This window comes from Meriones unguiculatus, chromosome 11 (assembly GCF_030254825.1).
Source record: "Meriones unguiculatus strain TT.TT164.6M chromosome 11, Bangor_MerUng_6.1, whole genome shotgun sequence".
Taxonomy (NCBI): domain Eukaryota; kingdom Metazoa; phylum Chordata; class Mammalia; order Rodentia; family Muridae; genus Meriones; species Meriones unguiculatus.
In genome coordinates, this window is record NC_083359.1 from 4,526,785 (window position 1) to 4,547,634 (window position 20,850).

The window sequence follows — 20,850 nt, forward strand, 5'->3', positions numbered from 1 at the left end:
AGCAGAGGGCTTAGCAGCTAACTAGGTAGCTTCAGTCCTCAAAAAAAGAATCAGCTGCCATTTCACCTTTCATGAAGAAGGGTTGAGCCTTAGGGAACGCTAGTAAATTTGAGGCTTGATGGACATGAAAGTTGTAGGGTCGTGGGAAGGAGGGGGCTGTGTCTAAGCGGGGCTGGAATTGGCAGGAGAAGGGTAATCTGACTCATCTGTGTGCTGAAGGGAGCTCACCTTGCAGGTTTTTATTCTCCCGCCTCAGCGTCTCTAACTGATCCACCACCTCTTCATAGGCGTTCCTCATCTTGAAGATTTCAGTACTGAGAGACCTGGACTCCTTCTGAGCGGCTTCCAGCTCGGCTTGACTTTCGTCCAGTTTTTGCTTCCACTCTGCAAGGACCTGCAGCGAGGGAATGGGAAACAAGAGAAACAGAAGAGCCCGGAGGACTTGAAAGAGATTGTTCAAACAAGGGCTGTGAGTAATGCCAAGGCTTCACCCTCCCATTCTTGGGGACCAAAGAAGGTGGGCTCTAACCTAAGCCACAGACTCCAAAGTCTGATGTCTCTACAGGTGCCCTGCTGGGTTTTTAAAATATAAGCTGAGTATCATGGATCTGATGGATAGTTTTTCATATTTCGGAATAGTTGAAGAATTTGAATAGACATAAGAGACCTTATTGATAAGACCCAAGTGCCACAGGAAAAAAAATGCATTTTTGTGTCATTTGCTGTTATGGTCATAAGAAATGTTGTACAGTGCTTTTATGGGGATGTATATGAATATATGATGTGCATGTGTGTGAGAGAGAATGTGTGTGTGTGAATATAGGTGTAAGAATGCCATCATGCACATGCAAAGGTCAGAGGACAACCTTGGATGCTGGTCTTCACCTTCCACCTTAAGGGGAGGTGCTGAGAATGTTAGACCAGCCGCCGCTTGGGCTTTCTGCTGATTCCCCTGTGTCTGCCTCCCATCTTCTGGCGGCGCTGGGATCACAGGTGCTCAGGCTGTGTGTTCAGTTTTTATGTGAATTCTGAGATCAGTTCTGACCTCACCCAGTTTTCATGCTTGAGTAGCAAGTGTTTCTACCCACTGAGCCATTTCCCCAGCTAAGCATGTCCATGTTTTAACTACCGCTCGTCACATGAACTTGGACATGGAGTTTTCTTCCCTTTGTAGCATCATGCTGTTCAAAAATTTCAAATTTGGGGTCTTGGGGTTAAAGATATTCAGTCTACATGACAAGTTCATCAGAATTTGAATTAGCTTTGACTAAAAGTTAATTTCCCTTTGAGGAACCCTTAGAGACGTAAAGAAACTCCCTGCATCTTCCAGCCGGGAGCCCAGACTCTAGCTGCAAGCCTCATGGAACACACGTGTGAAAGGCTGCCACTGAGACCACCATGTCCATGAAGCAGTTGGGGAAAGACCTTGTCAAAGTTCCTTTGCTTCTTGTCCAGGGTGGCGCAGGCTGTGTTGGCCCTCTCCAGGTCCAGCATGAGGTCATCCACTTCCCCCTGAAGCCTCTGCTTGGTTTTCTCCAGGGAGGCACACTTGGAGTTGGAAGCCTCAGTGTTCTCCTCTGCCTCCTGGAGCCTCTGGGCCAGCTTTTTCCTAGGAGAACCATATGCCGTTCTGTCATCAGAGCAGGATATTTCAGCAAGTGACTGTCAGGTTGAAGGGAATGGACAGTGTGGAAGAGGCTGATTGAGCTCTGACACGGGAGTGTGGGGACCCTGTGCGGTTACGCGATAATCGTGTCCCATAAGTCTATGACAGAAGTGAAAAACTCCCATCACCTAGCACCACAGCAACCATTGTAGCACTTCTGTACGATATATTTTATTCTTTTTTTCTTAGTCTTAGTCTTACTCTTATTCGTGGGCTGTTGGAATAGGCAAGGCTACTGTGCTGGTCACCGGAAAACCCAGCAAGGGTGCATTGTATAGGAACAGACTGCTTCCTAGTGCTTACTGCTTCGTGCTGGCAGTAGACCGCTGGGCCACTGGCTTCTGCATTTACCGTGCTACCCTTTTTGTTCTACTTATGAAAGAGAAGATTACTATAAAGTGCTGTGTTCTGTTTGGCCAGTAGCACTTACACAAGTCTGGAATACTGAGTCTCTTGACTGCATCAAGAGGAGAGTGAGGGGCACTCTCTGGAAGCTTAAGAAACTACAAAGGAGAGAGAGAGTCTCGGGAGTGAGGGGAGGGGCACTGCTTTCCTGAGCCTTTTCTAGGGTCTTTTCTCCTATGGAACCGTACTTGGCCTCCTCCAGCTCCTCCGTGCGCTGGATGGCATCTGTCTCATATTTGGTCCTCCACTGGGCCACCTCGCTGTTGGCCTTGGACAGCGCTCTCTGCAGCTCGGCTTTGCCTTCCTGCTCCTCCTCATACTGTTCCCGCAGCAGGTCACAGTCATGGCGGGAGGACTGCAGGGCGTGGGCCAGCGCATTCTTGGCCTGAAGAGTACAATGATAACAGTTGCAAATCCTCTTCCCAGTAAGGGTATGTTCATTTAAATAGCTGTACCCAGTTTGAATCATTTCTGTGTTGATTCACTAATCTTGTCATATTAGCATACCTAATCTTTGTTTTTTTATATTTTTTTTTAAAAGTTTTTTTTTCATAATTATATTTACTTTTAAAAGAAAATACTACACCATAGTAAAGAAAAAGTTATTACTCTTTAGCCAGCTGTGGTAGCACAAATCTATAATCCCAGTATGTAGAAGACTGAGACAGGAGGATAGTGAATTCAAGGGCAGTCTGGACCACATGGTGAGTTCTAGGGCATCCTGAGCTACATGGCACAGTCCTCCCTTAATGTCCACCCAAGTGGCCACAGGAAACGTTAGAAGTGTATATGACACACGTAAAGCGGCACCCTCAGCGTCTCTACACAGTCCGCGTGGTGTGGCTCTGTGCTGGAGGCCCGCCCTCTGGGTTTTTTAATGAAGTAATGGCAAGTGCCAAAGGGCTGCTGTCCACACTGTGATGCAAGAGTTAAAACAGAATAAAAAAGGAGGACGTCATTTTACCACCTCATGTGATGTGGTGGGATGCCGTGACCAAGAAGCAGCTACAGCATCCTCTGGGGTCTTCAGAGGCCAGCCTCCTGACACTGGGGGCCTCTGGTGAGAGCCGATGCCCAGAGCCTTCTCCTCCCTCATTACACTCTGGACAGGGCAAGTGTTAAGCTCTGGCTGTAATGGTTGCAGAAGTGCATCCTTGACAGAAAAAGTAATAAATGCATGTCTTTGCCTAAGGAAGGGGCCTCACAGCTACAGTGAGAGCCAAGAAAGGCCAGCCGGTCTCTGACTGCCCATGATCCACTCTGCTTGTTCAGTCTCTGGTTCTCACCACTCCTCCTCATGCCCTAGTCCACCAAAAACCTTACCTCAGAACAGAAAGACGAGAGAGAAATCCAGTGCTGCTCTTTGCCAGAAATGAAAGACAAAGAGAATTTCAAAAGATTGCCCTGTAACTCTGACCCAGAGTGCAGCAGTCTCAGCCAGATCAAAGCAGATTCCTTTCTTGCGGAGTTTTGCATGTGTAGATTCTGGTTTTAGTGCCTGAAACGCTAGCATTGGTAGCACTTGCTTTGTGTCCTGCTCTGCTGAGAATTTATGTACTGTCTAGCACTATAGCGGGGGGGTGGGGGGTGGGGAGGAGAATGTGGAAGATCGTTCCTATCAGTTTATAAGATAGACTTGCATTATAAACTATATCAAGATGCTGCCGGTAGCATTATGATGATGTTTGTGTAAGCACCCAAAGGCTCTCCCCCAAGCCATGTAGTCTTTTGGGAGAAAGGGTACTCAAGAACAGATCTTACTGGAGGTGAACCACAAAGAGGCCGGCATTCTAAGCTGCTGGGGTGAATTTTTGCATGAGATGGTCTTAACTAGTGCAGTAATGGGAAGGAGTGCTTTTGAGTGGAGGGGAAGTCTACCAGACCACCCTATGGGAGATGGAGGTATAAAGGAGATGGAGCAGCTTGTTAGGGCTTTCCAGTCCTGAGGAAAGAGACCGAGTCCCAAGGCCCTCTGTTGTTCAGGAACAGGTTGTTATGACAGTGAACAGCAGAGAGATGAAGCATCCTTGATTCAGTACTTGATTCAGAAGACTCCAAGCAGTCTTCCCTCTAAGCAGCTCACCTCCCATTAGCCTCCCTCGAGGGTCACTTTGCTTGGCTGCCCAGGTTTATTTGACAGCTTCCTCAGAGTCCACCTCACCTTGGTTTCTTCCTCCAGTTGCCTCTTAAGCTCCTCTAGCTGCTGGGTGAGGGCCTGCTTGCTTTTGGTCAGCTGTGAAACCAGGGACTCCTTCTCTTCTACTTGGTGGCTCAGCTCCCCTGTCAAACAGACGTGACCCCACTTGAGCATTGCGGACTGCCAAACACCATGTCCCCACTGGGCCCTGGAGGCTTGCCATCCTCACCATTCTGGGTCTGCAGCCTTGCCTTCTGCATGTTCAGATCATGGATTAACTGGGTCTGTTGGTCATCCTTGGCTTTGATTTCATTAAACTGGTCTTCCACAGACCGGCACATTCTTTCCATGTTACTCTGAAAAACAAAAAAGCCAATGGGAATGGGGAAGTGGGTTTCTGGTGTCCAGCACCGCAATGGACTCTTTGATGTCTGGCCTTTTGCTGGACTAAAGAAAACACGGAGCATACAAGGGTTGGCTTTAAGAATCATCCTTTCGGATTTACTTTATTTTTGTGTGCGGTTGCTCTTTGATCAGCAGTAGCATGGAATGTCAGCTTTGGTGATTTTGCGTACAGTGATTAGAACCAGCTTCTCATATGATGCCCCTCAAAGGAACCCTGGGATCACGCTGGAAGGTAAGCAAGTCTATAGGCAGACGGATACTGTTCCCAAGCCCTGCGTTGACGTTGCAGGGTTTCTTTCAACGCCTCAGCAGTCCTTGGGGGTGAGTTATTGAGATGAGAAAGTCACCGCTCAAGCCTTCCATCTGCCTAGTTGTACGAGATTCATCCAAGCCCCTCTGTGCATGTCTCAGACCTCGCTTCTCTTCCCTTTCCATGAAATATGGAATAAAGCAAGCATATGCTTCCCTTCAGACTGGAAAGTGTGAAAGGGCAGAAGAAGCAGGGGTGTTGGATCAAAGATGGTCCTCAAGGAACTCAGGACATATTTGAGGATGATGTGCATGGAAGAACTCCAGCAGCAGGGAGGGAGTGGTCTGAGAGGGAGGACAACTTTCAAAGAGAAAACTCAAAGCATACAACACTTAAAAGAAAAGAAAACGTAAGGTAAATAGAAATGCTGGACTTTAAAGTTGAGAACACAGAGTAAAATAAAGCCATTCCAGAAGCAGGATGCTGTGAGGTGAAACTTTGCCTTTGTTGTGGTGGTACCATGGGGTGGTGGGGCTTTTAGACAGTGGATCCTAGGGAGAGGTAATTAGATCATTTGGGTACCACTCTTTGAAGGGATTGATGCTAGCCTTCTAAGACTATATTAGTTGGCATGAGAATGATCTGCTATAAAGCTGACTGACACCTATGTTCCTCTAACAAATGCTCCTACCACTGTGTTGTCATCTGCTGTGAGGTTCTTCCTTGAGGGCATAGTTACTTTCATAGCATTTACATTATCTGAGGATATCCCAGGCCACTATCTCATATAGGACCAAATGAGCCCTCTGTGACAGCCACTGTGGAGGCTTGGCACTCCTCCCTGACCCACACCATACAGCCTGAGTGTATCCAGGCAAAGAATGAAAGTGTGTGTTGTGCAGGACTGGGCACAGGGAAAGAACGGGTGTAGCAGGGCACACATCTATCCTGGCCTTGTTAGAGACCTACCTATCTGAGGAGGTGTGAGTTGCAGAAGATTTAAATGGGATGGTATGCACGCATTCTGTGCCAGCCTGCTGAGATCCTGAACTATGAATTTGATGTCTATGGAAGCACTAGAACCAAACCACTGCAGATACCAAGGGATGACTATTCCTTTTCTTTTTCCCCTCCCTCTCTTTCTCCTTCCCCTTTCTTTCTTTCTTTCTTTCTTTCTTTCTTTCTTTCTTTCTTTCTTTCTTTCTTTCTTTCTTTCTGTCAAGGTCTCATATAGTCCAGATTGACCTCACCATGTATCTGAGGATGACTTTGCACTGTTTTTGTTTGTTTGTTTGTTTTTGTTTTTTTGAGACAGTCTCACTGTGTAGCCCTGGTTGACCTGGAAATCACAGGGTAGAGCAGGCTGGCCTCTAACTCACAGAGATCCGCCTGCCTCTGCCTCCCGAGTGCTGGAAGTAAAGGCATGGGCCACTGCGCCCCTCAAATGCTGGGATTGCATGTATGCAGCACCATGTCTGACTTGTGCTTTTTCTTTCTCTTAGAAATATTTTATTTTGGTTTATGTATGTGTGTGTAGGGCAGGGCATATGCACCTGAGTATGGAAGCCATCAGAGGCCAGAGCGACTTGATCTCCTGGAGCTGGTCTTACAGGCAACTGTGTGCCACCAGACTTGGGTGCTGGGAACAGCACTCGGGTCCTCTGAAAAAGTGGTACACACTCTCAGCCACTGAGCTACCTCCCTAGCCCTTTGCGCTTTTTCTTCCAGAGCTGCAGGCTACTGCTCCATCTGCCTGCATCCACTTGCATGCTAATGTCACATCAGCTGTGCCTCCAGGGAGAAACACTGTGGGGTGAGAAGGTGGCAAAGAGAAAACCATGCCCACAAAACTCAAGTGTTAGCCCAGCCATAGATTTAGTTCTTGGAGCCATCAGATGGGCTGGAAGAGTCAGGAAGGGTATCATAACCTTGATTGGAGGCAGATTGTTCAACTAAGTTAGAAGAACTTTGCTCTGTCTGTCTGTGTTTTCCCCAAATGTATAAACTGAAACTAAGTCTTCATATATTGAGAGGTAGGACCTCTGGGTAATTAGATCATGAGGACTTCATCTTTATAGGGAGTGAAGGTCTTTATTAAAGAGGTGAGAAGATGGGTGTGTTGTATAGGCCTTTAATCCCAGAGTTTTGGAGCCACAGGCAGGCAAAGCTCTGTGAGTTTGAGGCTAGCCTGGTCCACATAGGGTTCCAGGCCAGCCAGGGCTGCATGGTGAGAACCTGCCTCAAAAATAAATAGATAGATAGATAGATAGATAGATAGATAGATAGATAGATAGATAGATGAGAGAGAAAAAAAACAAATAGGTGAGAGCGAGCTTCATGTTCCTTCTGACACTGGAAGATAGAAAACATAGAGAAAGCCCTGGCCACAGACTGAGCCTATTGGTCCCTTAATCTCAGACGTCCCAGCTTCCAAACTGTAAGCAACACTTCTGTTGTTTATAACATGGCTTAGTCTAAGGTACTTTGCTGTAGTAGCTTCAGCTGAATAGGACCTGTGACTTGAGTAAATTTGAAGAGTCAGGAAAATTGGGAGTGGGAAGATGGCAACAATTCAGAACCCACAATGAGTCTGGGGCATCAAACTCCGCCTGCTCACGGGGAGCAGACATGGCTGCCACCATCAGGTGGTCAGGCAGATACCTTTGACTTGGAGACTGTCTCAATGTTACTGGCCATGTCATCGATCTCCATCTTGAGCTCACTCTTCTCCTTCTCCAGCTTCTGCTTGACTCGCTGCAGGTTGTCAATCTGTTCCCCGAGCTCGGCCACGGTGTCTGCATGCTTCTTCCTCAGGGTGGCTGCTGTGGCCTCATGCTGCAGGGTGGCCTCCTCCAGGTCCCTGCGCAGTTTCTGGAACTCAGCCTCTCTCTTCTTGTTCATCTCGATCTGGGCCGAAGTGGCCCCACTGGCTTCTTCTAGCCTCTCGCTGATCTCCTCCAGTTCTCTGGCCAGGTCTGAACGCTGCTTCTCAATTTTGGCTCTGACTGTGTGCTCTGCTTCAATTTCTTCCTCCAGCTCTTCTGTGCGGGCCTGAAAGGGGGAACATAAATAGAAAGGTTGTTGGGGCAGAGAACAGACCATTCCAGGAGCAATGAGGTGCTTAGGGAATGGGGGAAAACAGCACAAAGCTGAGAATTTGTTATGACTTAGCAGGGCAATGGCACTTGTTTGGAAACGGCCTAAGTGTCTCCCAGAAGGGGAATGATCAACCAGAAGATCTTTCATCAGGCCAAGCAGCAGTTCAATGCTCCAGCAAGTCCCTGTGGAGAGCCCTGCAGAACATGCCAGTGTGTGAAAAGAGTAAGTTGCATTCTGAGCTTAGGATGGAAAGATTCACGCTGAAAACATGATGAAATGTGAATGGGTTTTTGCATATATACTGTATCTTCTCTCCGGGTCTTAATATATACGTAAACACATAACAGGAAGATCCGGAAAGAGCCATAACAACCTGAACCTGGCAGTTTTTTTCACAGAAAACCGGGAAGCCCTAGGCTTAGGGAAAGTGGTCAGTGCATCTTTATCAGCAACAATTAGCCACCTAGGTTCCATTCTGGTCCTTTTCAAGGACGTATACATATGTTTACATGCCACTTAGAAAACTTGAAATATTTATTTTAAAGAGCATAGAAAAGGACCCACCATGCAGTATGCAGCTGAAGCAGGGAGTAAAAGAATAAAAAGGAAAAAGAAAGACCGGCATATGATGGCACAAGGGACTTGGGGAGGGGCATTCATGAAGAAGGGGGAGGGAGGGTGGGATCAGGAGGGGAGGAGGGAAGGGGCTTATGGGGGGATACAAAGTGAATAAAGTGTAATTAATAAAAAAATAAATTAAAAATGAAAAGAAAAGGAAAACCAGGAAAGAGAAAGCTGGGTGCTTGCAGGCAGCCTCTGTGGCCAGGAGGGGCCTGACGCCTCCACCTGCAATTCTTTAATCTTCTTTTGCAGCTGCAGACTGAGGACTTGCTCGTCGTCGATTCTGGTTTGTAACTGACTCATCTCAAACTCCTTTCTGCAAGCAGATCAAACAGATAACGCTGCATGAAGCAAAGGCCTTCTAAGGGAGGCACGCTTGGCTGTCAGGCTCATGGGCAGGGGATAGAACATGACTCATCTACTTCTTGAGTTTCTCTTCTATCTGTTGCTTGTCGTTCTCTAGATCCATGATGGATTCCTGGCACATTTTCAAGTCTCCTTCCAGCTTCCTCTTCACTCGCTCCAGGTCAGCCCTCAGCTTCCTCTCCTGCTCCAGGCTGCCCTCCAGCTGGGAAGACACAGGTGACGAGGCTGAGGAAGCAGGTTTACCGGGCAGCAGCCAGCACAGCCTCACCCATGCCTGGTGGCCACCAGCCCCAGGAAAAGAAGGAAGCCAGCCTTCCATCTTCCACTTCTTAGTTCTGCATCTCAGAGGGTGAACACGGTGGGGGCCTCCTGGTTCCTCTTTCCAGATCATTCTCTCTCCGCCAGTCCCAGGCCACTATCTCATATAGGAACAAATGAGCCCTCTGTGACAGCCACTGTGGAGGCTTGGCACTCCTCCCCGACCCACACCATACAGCCTGAGTGTAGCCAGGCAAGGAATGAAAGTGTGTGTTGTGCAGGACTGGGCACAGGGAAAGAACGGGTGTAGCAGGGCACACATCTATCCTGGCCTTGTTAGAGACCTACCATAGGTCTAACCAAACAGGGAGTAAAACCAGCCAACTTGAAACCTGTTCCTTAGATGTATGCAGTAATCCATCACGAAGGAGATAAAGGTTCATTTTCCTGGCCATAAATAGAATTTTTTTTTCCTTGTTTTTGAGGTGTTGCAGGCAGAAGTTGGGGCCTCATGCATGCTGTACCACTGAGCTGCACCCTTGCCTGGAATGAGGCTTTCGACACTGGAAAATAACTGGAGGTTTCGGAACCCCAAACTGCCTGTAGGCACTAGCTGCTAATGCCAGCAGCAGCTTATGCTTTACTGAAAATGTTATGGGTTGAACACTTTCTGTAGACGTCCTCTCAAGTCTAGCGATTTATATGTATTCCCCAATTCCTAAGTGGGAACTGAAGCCTCCCTAGGTCACATGGCCTGCTTGCCACCTCAGATGTGTGTGTTTGGGGTCAGGGCTCTGACGCAGGAGTCAGAGCACCCTAGACTGGTTCCTACTCAGCCCCTTCTTTGCAAAGCACGGGGGTCATGGGGTCTCACGTCATCCGTCTGCTGTTCCAGCTTGACGTTGATCTTGATAAGACCGTTGACTTTATCTTCTTCAACCTGAAGGTCATCCAGGGTCTGCTGATGGGCTTCCTGCAGAGATTTCTTTTCCTTCGTCAGTTTGGAAATATTTTCTTCAAGTGCTGTCATTTCCTCAGCGAGATTCTTCACCTAGGAGAAAATCAGTAACCATTTAAGACTGAAACAATTCACCCAGCAGCAAACAGCAGCAACAGTCATGGCTGTCTTTCCCCTTCCCCCACCCTCTTGTCTCTAGGTGTCTCTAGCTCTAGGGCATTCTGGGATAAGTAACTTCTCAGTTCTTCGGGTTCTATTTTTTAATTGTCTATTATTTTAATTTTGCTCCATCTTAATTTTGAGAAAGGTCTTTGTGTGGTTCCCAGGCTGGCTCCTAGGCTTAAGAGATCTTCTGGTTTAAAAAAGGCATGTGTCACTGTAACAGCCAGCCTGTCTCATGTGGCCTGAAGCGACATTAGATTTGATACACAGCTAGGGATGGCCTTGAACTTCCAGCCTTCCTGACTCTACCTTCGATATGCCGAGATGCAGGCATGAGCCACCAAGTTCAGCTCAGTCAAACTGAGGGCTTCCTCAGTCTAGGCAAACACTCAGCCAACTGGGCCATGGCCCAGCCTTTGCACATTTAGTCTTCCTCCGTGGTCCCAGGTTCTTCAGTTAGGACTCTTCCTTTCAGAGAGCATTGCACTAGGAAGGACACTATTAAAATGCAAATGCACTAGGTGTGAAGGACAATGCATCAATCTGTGTTTATTTGTTGTATCTCCAAACATTTACTAGGAGGGCAGACTAGGAGGGTTCAGAATGAAGCAGGAAGGGGAGGGAGAGGCCTGGGGTGTGAGGCCAGGAGATCCAGTGCTGGCAGGAAGGGACCTGGGGGACACCATTCATGGAGCCTTCAGGTATTAAACAGAAACTTCCTTGAACGGCACTTAGCCAGATGAGAGCTTGCGGATTCCCACCTGTGACCTGAATCCAACCATAGATATGTTTAATTCATTGTTTGTTGTTGAAATGCTATCAACATGGGAAAGATGGGAGTCTACATAAAATCCGAATTCTTTGGCCTCTCATGAAAGTCCAAATCTCTAGCCCTGTCGGTTTCACCTTCCCGCTACTTGCTGGGAATGTCACGGCTGCCACCATGAGAATGGGCAGCCTGTGGACAGCATTTGCCACAGTCTCCACTCTCCCTATTCTCTGTCTCCATCAGTCACTATTGTCCACCCATCACAGACTCTGAGTGCCCACTGCCATGGTCCTCCCACACCCAGCGGACCTCATCCTTTGTCTCCCCTCCTGAGTAGCCTGCATTGAGTCACGCCTGTGTGCGAATGTTACCACACCCTCAGTTCGCTTACTCACACTGCCCCCACTGAGCAAGGGTGCTCCCTGTTCACATGTTTGCTTGCTGATTCACCAGGCCTGTGCTGTGCTCTCCGTGACTCCACCACTCTCTGCCTCTCCATCCCATGACGTGGTCCCCAGTCCTGTCCCAAGCAAAGCTGCTGCAAGCGCCCCTATATATGCAAGCACTGGTGGGGGACTTCCTTGGTCTGTACCAGTACAAAATCGTGGGCTCATGGGGTACATAAATTCTTTTCTCCTTCCTTCCTTCCTTCCTTCCTTCCTTCCTTCCTTCCTTCCTTCCTTCCTTTCCCTTCCCTTGCTTCCCTCTCTTCCTTTCCTTTTTTCCTTTCTTCCTTTGCTTCCCTTCCTTCCTTCCTCCCTTCCTCCCTCCCTTACTTCCTTTTAATACAAGGTCCTTATGTAGCTCTAGCTCTCCTGGAACTTGTTATGTAGACCAGGCTGGCCCCAGACTCAGACAGATCTTCCTGTCTCTGCCTTCCAAGGTGTGTACCACTATTCCTGGACAATTTTGTGTGTGTGTGGGCCTTTTGTCTGCATGTATGTCTCTATGTGTTTGCAGTGCCCATAGAGTCCAGAAGAGGCCATCTAATCTGAGATGAGAGTTACAGACTGTTGGTAAACCACTTTTGGAAGAGTGGCCAGTGCTGAGCTATCTCTCCAGCCACCAGCTTCTTAGCTGGACTAAGTAGTGCTCTCTCTCCTTCCCTCCAATGATGCATGAGGGTCCCTGTATCCCACTTTTGTCCAGCCCTTGTTGCTATCCAGTGTTGTGGCTCTCTCATCACCTGCCTGACTCTGCCGACATTTCTGTTGCTTTCCCTGACCTCTGTGCATGAGAGACAAAGACGAGCATGGCCCAGTCCTTGCTCTCAAAGAAATGAGCTTGTTAGCGACACTCCCAGGAGGGGTTGAGGAAAGCTTATGGAGTGGGGGTCAAGGAGGAGGGACCAAACCTGCCAACAGCTTGTTCTGTACACTGAGCTGGCCCCAGTTCCTGCCTCCCACCTCTAGTGAGTGCGGATTGGCAGCGAGCCTATGAGGAGCCTTCCGGCCACCCACCTTGTTCTCTGTGGCATGCTTTTCCTTCTCAACCTTAGTCAGGGTCAACTCCAGGTCGTCGATGTCTCTCTTGAGAGAAGAGCATTTGTCTTCCAGGTTCCTCTTCTTGGCGACCAGTTCGGAATTTGTCTCCTCCTCCTCCTCCAGCCTCTCCGTCAGCTCCTTGACTTTTGCCTCTAGCTGGATCTTGCTTTTGATGAGCCCCTCGCACCGCTCCTCAGCATCCATCAGATTTTCTGTTTCCTGAAAGAGCCGGTCACTGTAAGCTCTGGTCAGTTACTTTGTAAACCCTGGGAAGAAAGAGCCTGGCCCTCTAAAAGCCTGCACACCTGAGCAGAGCTAAGGAGTGGATCGGGCGCACAAGCACACAGGCATTTACACATATGTCACTTATATGCTCTCCTAACCACTGAGGACATCGTTACCTGACAGCCAATCACTCAAAGTAACTGCACATGAAATCATTCAATGGCGTTACAGGTTCACCCTCTAATGCTGGATGAACTCAGGCACCTAAGAATTTCATGCTTGAGCCAGTCAAAAGCCCATGTGATCCATGTACTCTGTGCAGTGGGTAGCACAGTGCGAAGCAGATTAATGTCTTCACAGCTCAACTACCTGTTAACTATCACCAGAAGGGGCTGTCCACACACCCTTAGCTGTGATTCTTCCAGCAACAGAACTGGAGATGAAGAACACACAGCAGTAAGTGACTGGGTAAGTCCACGTCCCAGAAAACTGTAGCCAGTTTTGTGGATGGGACCGAGATCGGCTAATTCCCTTCTTAAGCCAAGCCCGCTGCCAGCTTCCTGTTGCAGGGGATTTGAAGCACTGGACACCCGGTGCAGGAAACGGATGGACCGAGACCAGGAAGAATCCATGCTAGCGCTCACTGAACCTCTGCACACCTAAGCATCCGCTGGCCCTTGACATGTGTCAAACCCTCCAAGTCCCTGACAGCCATCCACCGCGAGCACGATGTGAGAAAATGAAGGCGGGAAGAGGAGACCGAGCTGCGCTGAGGTCACAGGCTGACAGGTAGGGAATCTGGGTGCCGAACCCAGCTGGTTGTGGGACTCCTGTCCTCTGAGCCTGGAGGGAGGTGCTCCCATGGAGAGCACGCTATGCCCGGGGCAAGTGTGAGAGAGAGCACATGACCCTGCACAAAAGAGGAGATGCAGAGAAAGTCTCTGAGGCTTGCTAAGAGACAAACTCTAAGTGCCTTGGAAAGGAGACAACTACGCTACCAGGGTATTGTGGCCTGCAGATGTGGCTCCATTTCACCCCATTTCTCCGGTTAAAAAAGAGAGAGAGAGAATTCTCTAAAACACATTTCAGAGAATAATCATATTATTGAAAATCATATGTGGAAAGTGACTTTCTGTCTTTGGTTGGGTTATTTAGCTCTAATGATTTATTTTTAGTGATACATCTTCTTATAAAAACGTGTGCATTTAAACATTTAAACATTTAGTTTATGTGCCATGTATTGCCTGCATGCATGTGTGTGTGCCGCGTGTGTGCTGGTACCTGAGGAGTCAGAAGGAATTGGCGCTCCTAGACCTGGGGGTCACAGGTTGCCGTCCACCATGTGGGTGCTGGTGACCAATCCAAAGTCTCTGCTAGAACAAGTGTTCTTATTCACCGAGCCATCTCGCTGGCCCCAAGATGTGCGCCTGTGACACTTTTTGTATTGTTTTGTTGAGTATTTGCTAGGCATCTTAGAACTCACTATGTAGTCTAGGCTAGCCTTGAACTCATGGCAATCCTCCTGACTTAGACTTATGAGTAGGAATGAGCTTTATCATATTCGGGTCTGACAAATGTTTAGTATAATGCTGTACACTTATCTTTCATATGCACAGCAAAATATGTAAAAATATCTGCTGTGGAAGACAGAGAAAAGACCAGAGAGAGCATAATAAATTCACTCTCCTGACATTTGGGGAGGGGGGAGAGGGGAAGAAAGCCAAGGCCAGCCAAGCTTCGGACTGGGTAGTGCTGCAATGCTCAATGTGACCACTAGGTGGCATCACTGCCTCTTAAATAGACAGCTCCTGCCCCCTGCCCCCTTCACTGTCCTGGGAATCCGTGTTTTGCACTCCCAGGTAGACACTTACCGACTGGACTTGCAACTGGAGGTCATTTTTTTCCTGCAGCAGGGAGACCATTTTCTCCTCCAACTCCTTCCGGCGAGCCTCAGATCTAGCCAGCTCTTCCTTGGCTCGTTCAAAGTCCTCCTTCATGGTGGCCATCTCCTTCTCAGCCTCCGCGCTCTTCAGCAGGGGCTTGATCTTGAAGAAGAGGTTCATCCAGGGCCAGTGCTTGACGTTCATGAAGGAGCGCACATTGTATTGGATGCAGAAGATGGACTCCCTGTGCACCCACAGGACTCGGGTTAATTACCTAGGGTACTCGGCAGCTCGCTGTTTTCCGCTTGAACACCCCCCCCCCACCTCCCGAAAAGGTCTCCGAATCGTCATCCTTCCCAGCCAGGTAGAAGGGGAGGAACCTAAGCTTGGCTGACCCTGTGGGTCCAGAGTCTGTGGATCAGGGCCACTGGACACAAAGACCAGGAAGAAGGAAGGCGGGCGAGAGGTTCACTTGGGAGTGATAGCCAGCTGCTGAGTAGGAAGGGTGGGAAGGAGAGGTGAGACTGCTTTACCTCCTCTCCATCATTTTCTTGAACTCCACCCTCATCAGGTAGCCCCTGCACACGGCCTGCGTGCGTGTCATCAGGGTCACCAGCTTCTCGTCTCTCATCTCTTCCAGAAGCCCCAGGAGCCCAGCTTTGAAAAATACCTGCGTCAAAAGAGAGGCAAGACCCTGCTTCGTCCTCAGCAGGTGCCTGGTCAGCCTCAGGATGGAGCCTGTCTCTTTCCATCCTTGGCACCGGAAGTGCCTCCAGGCCTCACTTTCCAGGGGCTTTGGGCTCTGAATTTGCACCTGTTGGGCTACTGGTAAGACAGTGTGCTCTGAAATCGCTTCCAGGTCCGTCAGCCGCAGACCTGGACTGGTTCTGCAGAGCTCGTGTAGAAGCAATCAAGACGAACACGGAAAGTAACCACAGGGCAAAATTGTGCCCAGAATAGGAGGGAGCCACAGACTCATCTGCCTCTCACATCTTAGGCTCTCCATCTCACCCTCAGACCCATTTCCCCAGTGCCCCAAGGAGGCACACACTCTGGACCAGCTGGGAGCCCAGCCTCTTCTTCTTCAGAAGCTTCAGGGTCAGGCTCTGATAGAAACTAGCCAATGGAATTCAGTAGTTTGCATCTGATTCATCTAGCCAAGGGACCTTGAGTATTTACCAGGCCCTCGGCCTCCTGGCTCCTCCATTTCTTCTGCTTTCCCCAGAACTCAATGAATCAGGCACTTATTGAGACTCCTTATCAACTCCTGCATTAGTTATTGTGAGAGTCGGTGACATTCGTCCGGGTGGCTGTGCACAGGGCACACACATGCCACATGGTGACTGCAAGGACTTCTGTCGGTTACAGTTACCTTTCTCAAGTCATCACTCACCCTGGGGCTATGTGCTTCCCCTTTGGAAGTCTCTCCCTGCCCCTCTCTAGGACACCAGGGTTCCCCTACTTGCTGTCCCGTTTTCTAACTTAAGCTTCTTTCCTCTTAAAGACCAGTACAAAGCCAGAGTCCCCAGCCACAGTCCCGGGACTCCTCTGCTTGGGCTGCAAGACAAGGCTGGTCGTGTTGACTGGAAGAAGAAAGACCCTTCCCCCTGACCAGCAGACAAGCTGCCAGGGTTGCAGGCGTTTCCAGGCCCACCTGTTCTCACCTTGGTGTGGCCAAACCGGAACTGCTCTCGGTCCACGTCAATGGAGTTCAGGAGCTTCTCAGAGGCGTTCTTGCTGTCGATGAACTGCCCTTCGGGGATGGCACTGGCATTCAGGATCCGATACCTGAGGAGAAGAAATGATGCTTTTGGCCTCTCAGGATGGTGTTGTATCTGAGACCAGGCCTTCTAGAACCCTCTGCTGCAGTCTTAAGAAGGTGAGTACTGTTCTGCCAGCCTGGGAGAGGGAGAAGCCCAGGGGTGGGCTCCAGGATGTGATGGAGGGAGAGAGGCATGAAGGAAGGCTGAGCACACATCTCAGAAAGCCCGCCTTCAGAGGAAGTGGCCCTTATCTGACCTGGAAGAGCTTTGAATTTAACTGTGGCTTGGATATCCCGGACCTCCCATCTCTCAAGCAGTCTGGACTTCAGGAAGGACAGAGGTATTCAGTGGGTTTCAACTGGAATATTTGACTCCTAGCGAGCACCTGGCAATGTCTGGTACTTTTGATGGTCACAGCACAAGAATGTGGTGAGTGGGTTGCTGCCGGCATCTTTGGATAGAGGCTAGGGATGCTGCTAGGATCCTCTAATGTACAAGAGCACCACCATAGAAAGGATCATTTAGTCCCAGCTGTCCATAGGACCTACGATGAGACATTGTTCTTTAAAGAGACGAGTCACTTAGGGCCATCCCAAGACTCACTATGGAGATGGGGTTGTCCTGCTGTCAAAATGAAATCTACAGGACCCTAAGAAACATGTTAGCTTCCCAAACACCCAAGGCTGGGCAGACTGTGCGTATGCAGTCTGTCCCTCAGGGAGATAGGTTCATGGAAGAGGTGACCTACCGCTGTTTGAAGTCAGCGTAGAGGATTCGGCTGGGGAACCCTTTCCTGCAGATCCGGATGCCCTCCAGGACCCCGTTACAGCGCAATTGGTGCATGACCAAGTAGTGGTCCATCACACCTGGGAGGGGGGGAGGGGTTGATGGTTCTTCACTGTTTGTCTTAGCACACATAAACACACGCGAGAGCACTAAGTGGGAGGTGGGTAGGAGAGGAGGTGATGCCGGCTTGCATAACAAGCCCCACAGAAGAAGTCTCTCCAGTCTCCCAACACACCATGGCCACAGAAATAAGAGATTTATGCTGCCAGAAGCCCCGCTTCTAACTAGGCTCCCAGGAAAGGCAGGGTGTGTGGAAAGGCCCCGGGGCTTCTCACTAGACAACCGGAAGAGTCTTTGCCTCTCTGCTCAGGGGCGAAGGTGTTTAATGTGCAGAGCCTGTGGAGCCAGGCGAGACACAGGATCGAGGGGAAGCAAAGCATGGCTGGAGGCTGAGCGCAGAGGGCTGGTGGCCATCAGCTCAGCACCCACCTCAGGGAGCAGGGGGTCAGGGCCAGAGGGACGAGAGAGGCCTATGGCCGAGATGTCATGGCCACCCTTGGCCACCAGCCTGGCCAGAGGGTTAGAGGAGAGATCCTGTGGCTGTGGTGGTTTCTTACTGTAAGCTCTCTAGTTGCTGGGGGCAGGGCGGGGTGGGGTAGGGGAGGGCTGTACAGATAAATGCTGGCTTCGACTTCACCTTATGAAAATTTCTAGAACGCCTACAGCTTTTCTGCCTGCTCTAAGGAGAGATCGTTGTAACAATTTTCACGGCTTCGCCAGAACTGTAGCCACCACTAGAGCAGTAATCCCATCTGTCTGGGACCTTCCACACTTGCGTTCATCAACAGCTAGGACTCAGCTGCCACTCTGTGCATCTGGTGGCCGCAACACGAGACAGTGCATGCAAAGAACACACCTGTGGCTGCCCAAAGGGCCCCCCGGATGGGAATTCCCTCCAGAAAGACTGATTAAGACCGAGGAGGAGACATAGCTATCAGAATTCCAGAAGGATTTGTCCAGTCCGGTTTCCCCTCCCTGTTCCCTTCCCATTTTGGTTCCTTTTCTTTTTGATGGTAATGGCTTCATTTTACTGATATTTTGAATAGAAAATCCATTTAAGCAGCTCTTAAGATTCTCGAGATGCAAGGTAATGTTAAAATTTCTCTTCCAGCTTTATAAAAAAGAATGAATTACTCTTTTTTGGAAACTTGCCAACATTTCTACTTCTTGGTTATATTACAGAAAATTTTAAATATATAAGTAAACTTTCTTATTTCTTTAATAATGTATTGGTGTTCATTTCTCTTGATTTTATTCCATGCATGACTTTGGGTTATAATTTTCACATCTCTTCTTAATGTCCACTGATTTTTAATTTTAACAGATACATAAAACATCATGATTATGGATATTAATGAGACAGATTATGTTCCAGTACATGAACGTGATTCCTACTAGTTCAAATCCCAACTGTGCTATTTACCAACTGCATGAAAGGGAACCGTCTCTTCCTTGAAAAATGAAAAACTAAGAACATGATGCTCCCAGGTATGAGCTGAAGAGAAAATTTAATTGCAGATATGTGGGAGAGCATAGACACAGACTTCTGGAATGGTCCAGACTGAACCTGGCCATGGGCTGGAAGTAGTGAGAGAAGGAGAGAAGAGAGAGTATACAAAAGAGAGTGCCTGGAAACTCAGAGACCAAATGGCCAAGAGAGCAAGAGGACATGTAGCCAAACGGTGGGGTTACAGGGGAGTGGGAGGAAGGGAAGTGAGGTTCAGGGCTTTCAGATGTTGAGAGTAGGGATGGAGTGCTCAGAGGAGCCTGAACCGTGGTAGAATTCAGGGCTCCCTGGCAGGCAGGGATCCGCTTTGATACACTAGATAGACACCTCAGGCACAGGTAAATGGAAGAGCCATAGGTCCAGTCCCTTTTGCCAGAGATAAGGAAAATTACTCCTTTTAGCAAGTAGAGACTATCTTCTTAAAAGCCAGGGCTTTTGTCTAAATGCTGGACTTTGGGAAAAGGAATTTCTTGGGACTTAACATGTCTTGACTTCTTTGTTTGCAAAATATAGAAAACAGTAACTTCTGTTTCTGAGGTGTAGGATTGAGTTGAAGTAACAGGTTTAAAACAGCCCCTAGCATGTGGAAAGGAGCCGTGGACATGTGTTATTGCTGTGGCCTGAAGCAACCAGACAAGGTCAAGGCTATAATTCCATGAGAGTCAAGGGCAGGGAGCAAGGCAGAATTCTAGAGCAGTCAAGCCTCTACAGCTGGAGAAAAATCTAGTGATCACCATTTGATGATGGCCAAGAAGTGCACCCGTTGGGGTGGAGACAGAGGCCTTTTCTAGAATGCCACAGGAGAATCTATGGTGTGACAGGAAGCTGGGGGAGCCTTTGCAAGACAGGGACAGAGCTGAGGCTAGACTCTCACTCTTCCTGGGTCCCTCTCACTGAAGCAGACTAGGAATCCTGAGTTGAGCTTTGTCAGGAGTTATGCTGTCTTTGCTCCCAGCCCTGTGGAGGTGTTCTCTACATGAGCAGTTCTCTGTTGCCTCTGAATTACTATGTTGAACTTGGTTTTTCTTTCTTTCCTTTTGGTTTTTGAGACAGAGTCTTGCCATGCTGCTTAGGCTGACATCAGACTCACAACCTTTCCCTTGCCTCAGGGACCCTGGGATTAGCAGTGTGCATCTGTTTTGACCTTCATGTGGTTCCCTGAGCCATCGCATTCTCTCCTCTCTTCAGCCCATCGTTAGGATTTTGCACACATTTCAGTGAGCCCTGGTCTCTTCGAATAACAGCTAGCCCGCAGCGTTACTCACCAGGAGTCTTGGTTTCATTGGGAATCAGGCATCGCACAAAGTGAGGATGGGTGCTCCTTAAATTGGTCATCAATTTGTTTAAATTTTCCTGGGACACAGATCAAGGTGAGCACATTTCTCTTAGCGCATGACATTTCATCGGGCGGAGAGGCTAGCGAACGAGGGAGATACGGAAATGTAAAGCACATACCCTGAACACCGCCGACACGGTCTGGAAGGAGGAGCCCTTCTTCTTGCCGCCCTTCTTGCCTCCTGCTGAGTCACCTACACAAGGACACAGCCGGCTGGGGTCAGGTGTCAACACAGGGGGCTAGGGCGGGGTCTGTACAGCCCTCTTCTGAGCCCGGCAACGGGAACGTCGGCTGCACTGGCCCACGTCCTGTTGGGTTGTTCTCAGCACACACCTGAGCCGCCCAGATGTGGGGGCATCAGCTTTATGGATGGGCTAAACCTTACCACGGGGCCTGGGGTGGGAAGTCGTGAGACTTAGCATAATGCACATTCTTGGTGTGAAGGGACAGTCCTATCCTCGGGGAATGTGACGTTCAGCCAAATGGGTTGAGACATCCTTCTCCAAGACTGGAATCTCTCTCGTGTATTTACCCCTTTTATTATTAGGTTTTTTGTTTGTTTGTTTGTTTTTTGAGATTGGGTCTTGCCGTGTAGGCCAGGCTGGCCTTGATCTTGCAGCAATCCTTTTGCCTCAACTACACCAGTGCTGGGATAATAGGAATGGGCCTTGGTAACCTGGAATCTTCCTTTGTGAGGAAGAAAATGAAAT

At 48.9% G+C, this 20,850-nt stretch overlaps 1 protein-coding gene across 1 annotated transcript in view; it reads right to left on the bottom strand.

Annotated features, from left to right (window-relative positions):
• Positions 1 to 20,850, bottom strand: part of Myh13 (myosin heavy chain 13) — a 45,149-nt gene that overhangs the window by 8,836 nt on the left and 15,463 nt on the right. The window contains exons 15-30 of the mRNA XM_060363471.1: positions 20,260 to 20,333; positions 20,070 to 20,157; positions 17,200 to 17,317; positions 16,353 to 16,476; positions 15,222 to 15,358; positions 14,677 to 14,932; positions 12,557 to 12,799; positions 10,082 to 10,258; positions 9,006 to 9,151; positions 8,809 to 8,899; positions 7,525 to 7,914; positions 4,438 to 4,564; positions 4,233 to 4,351; positions 2,260 to 2,456; positions 1,426 to 1,609; positions 229 to 394 (exon numbers count right to left, since the gene is read on the bottom strand). Coding sequence (XP_060219454.1) covers positions 229 to 394; positions 1,426 to 1,609; positions 2,260 to 2,456; positions 4,233 to 4,351; positions 4,438 to 4,564; positions 7,525 to 7,914; positions 8,809 to 8,899; positions 9,006 to 9,151; positions 10,082 to 10,258; positions 12,557 to 12,799; positions 14,677 to 14,932; positions 15,222 to 15,358; positions 16,353 to 16,476; positions 17,200 to 17,317; positions 20,070 to 20,157; positions 20,260 to 20,333 — 2,637 coding nt within the window. The remainder of the gene's footprint in view (positions 1 to 228; positions 395 to 1,425; positions 1,610 to 2,259; positions 2,457 to 4,232; positions 4,352 to 4,437; positions 4,565 to 7,524; positions 7,915 to 8,808; positions 8,900 to 9,005; positions 9,152 to 10,081; positions 10,259 to 12,556; positions 12,800 to 14,676; positions 14,933 to 15,221; positions 15,359 to 16,352; positions 16,477 to 17,199; positions 17,318 to 20,069; positions 20,158 to 20,259; positions 20,334 to 20,850) is intronic.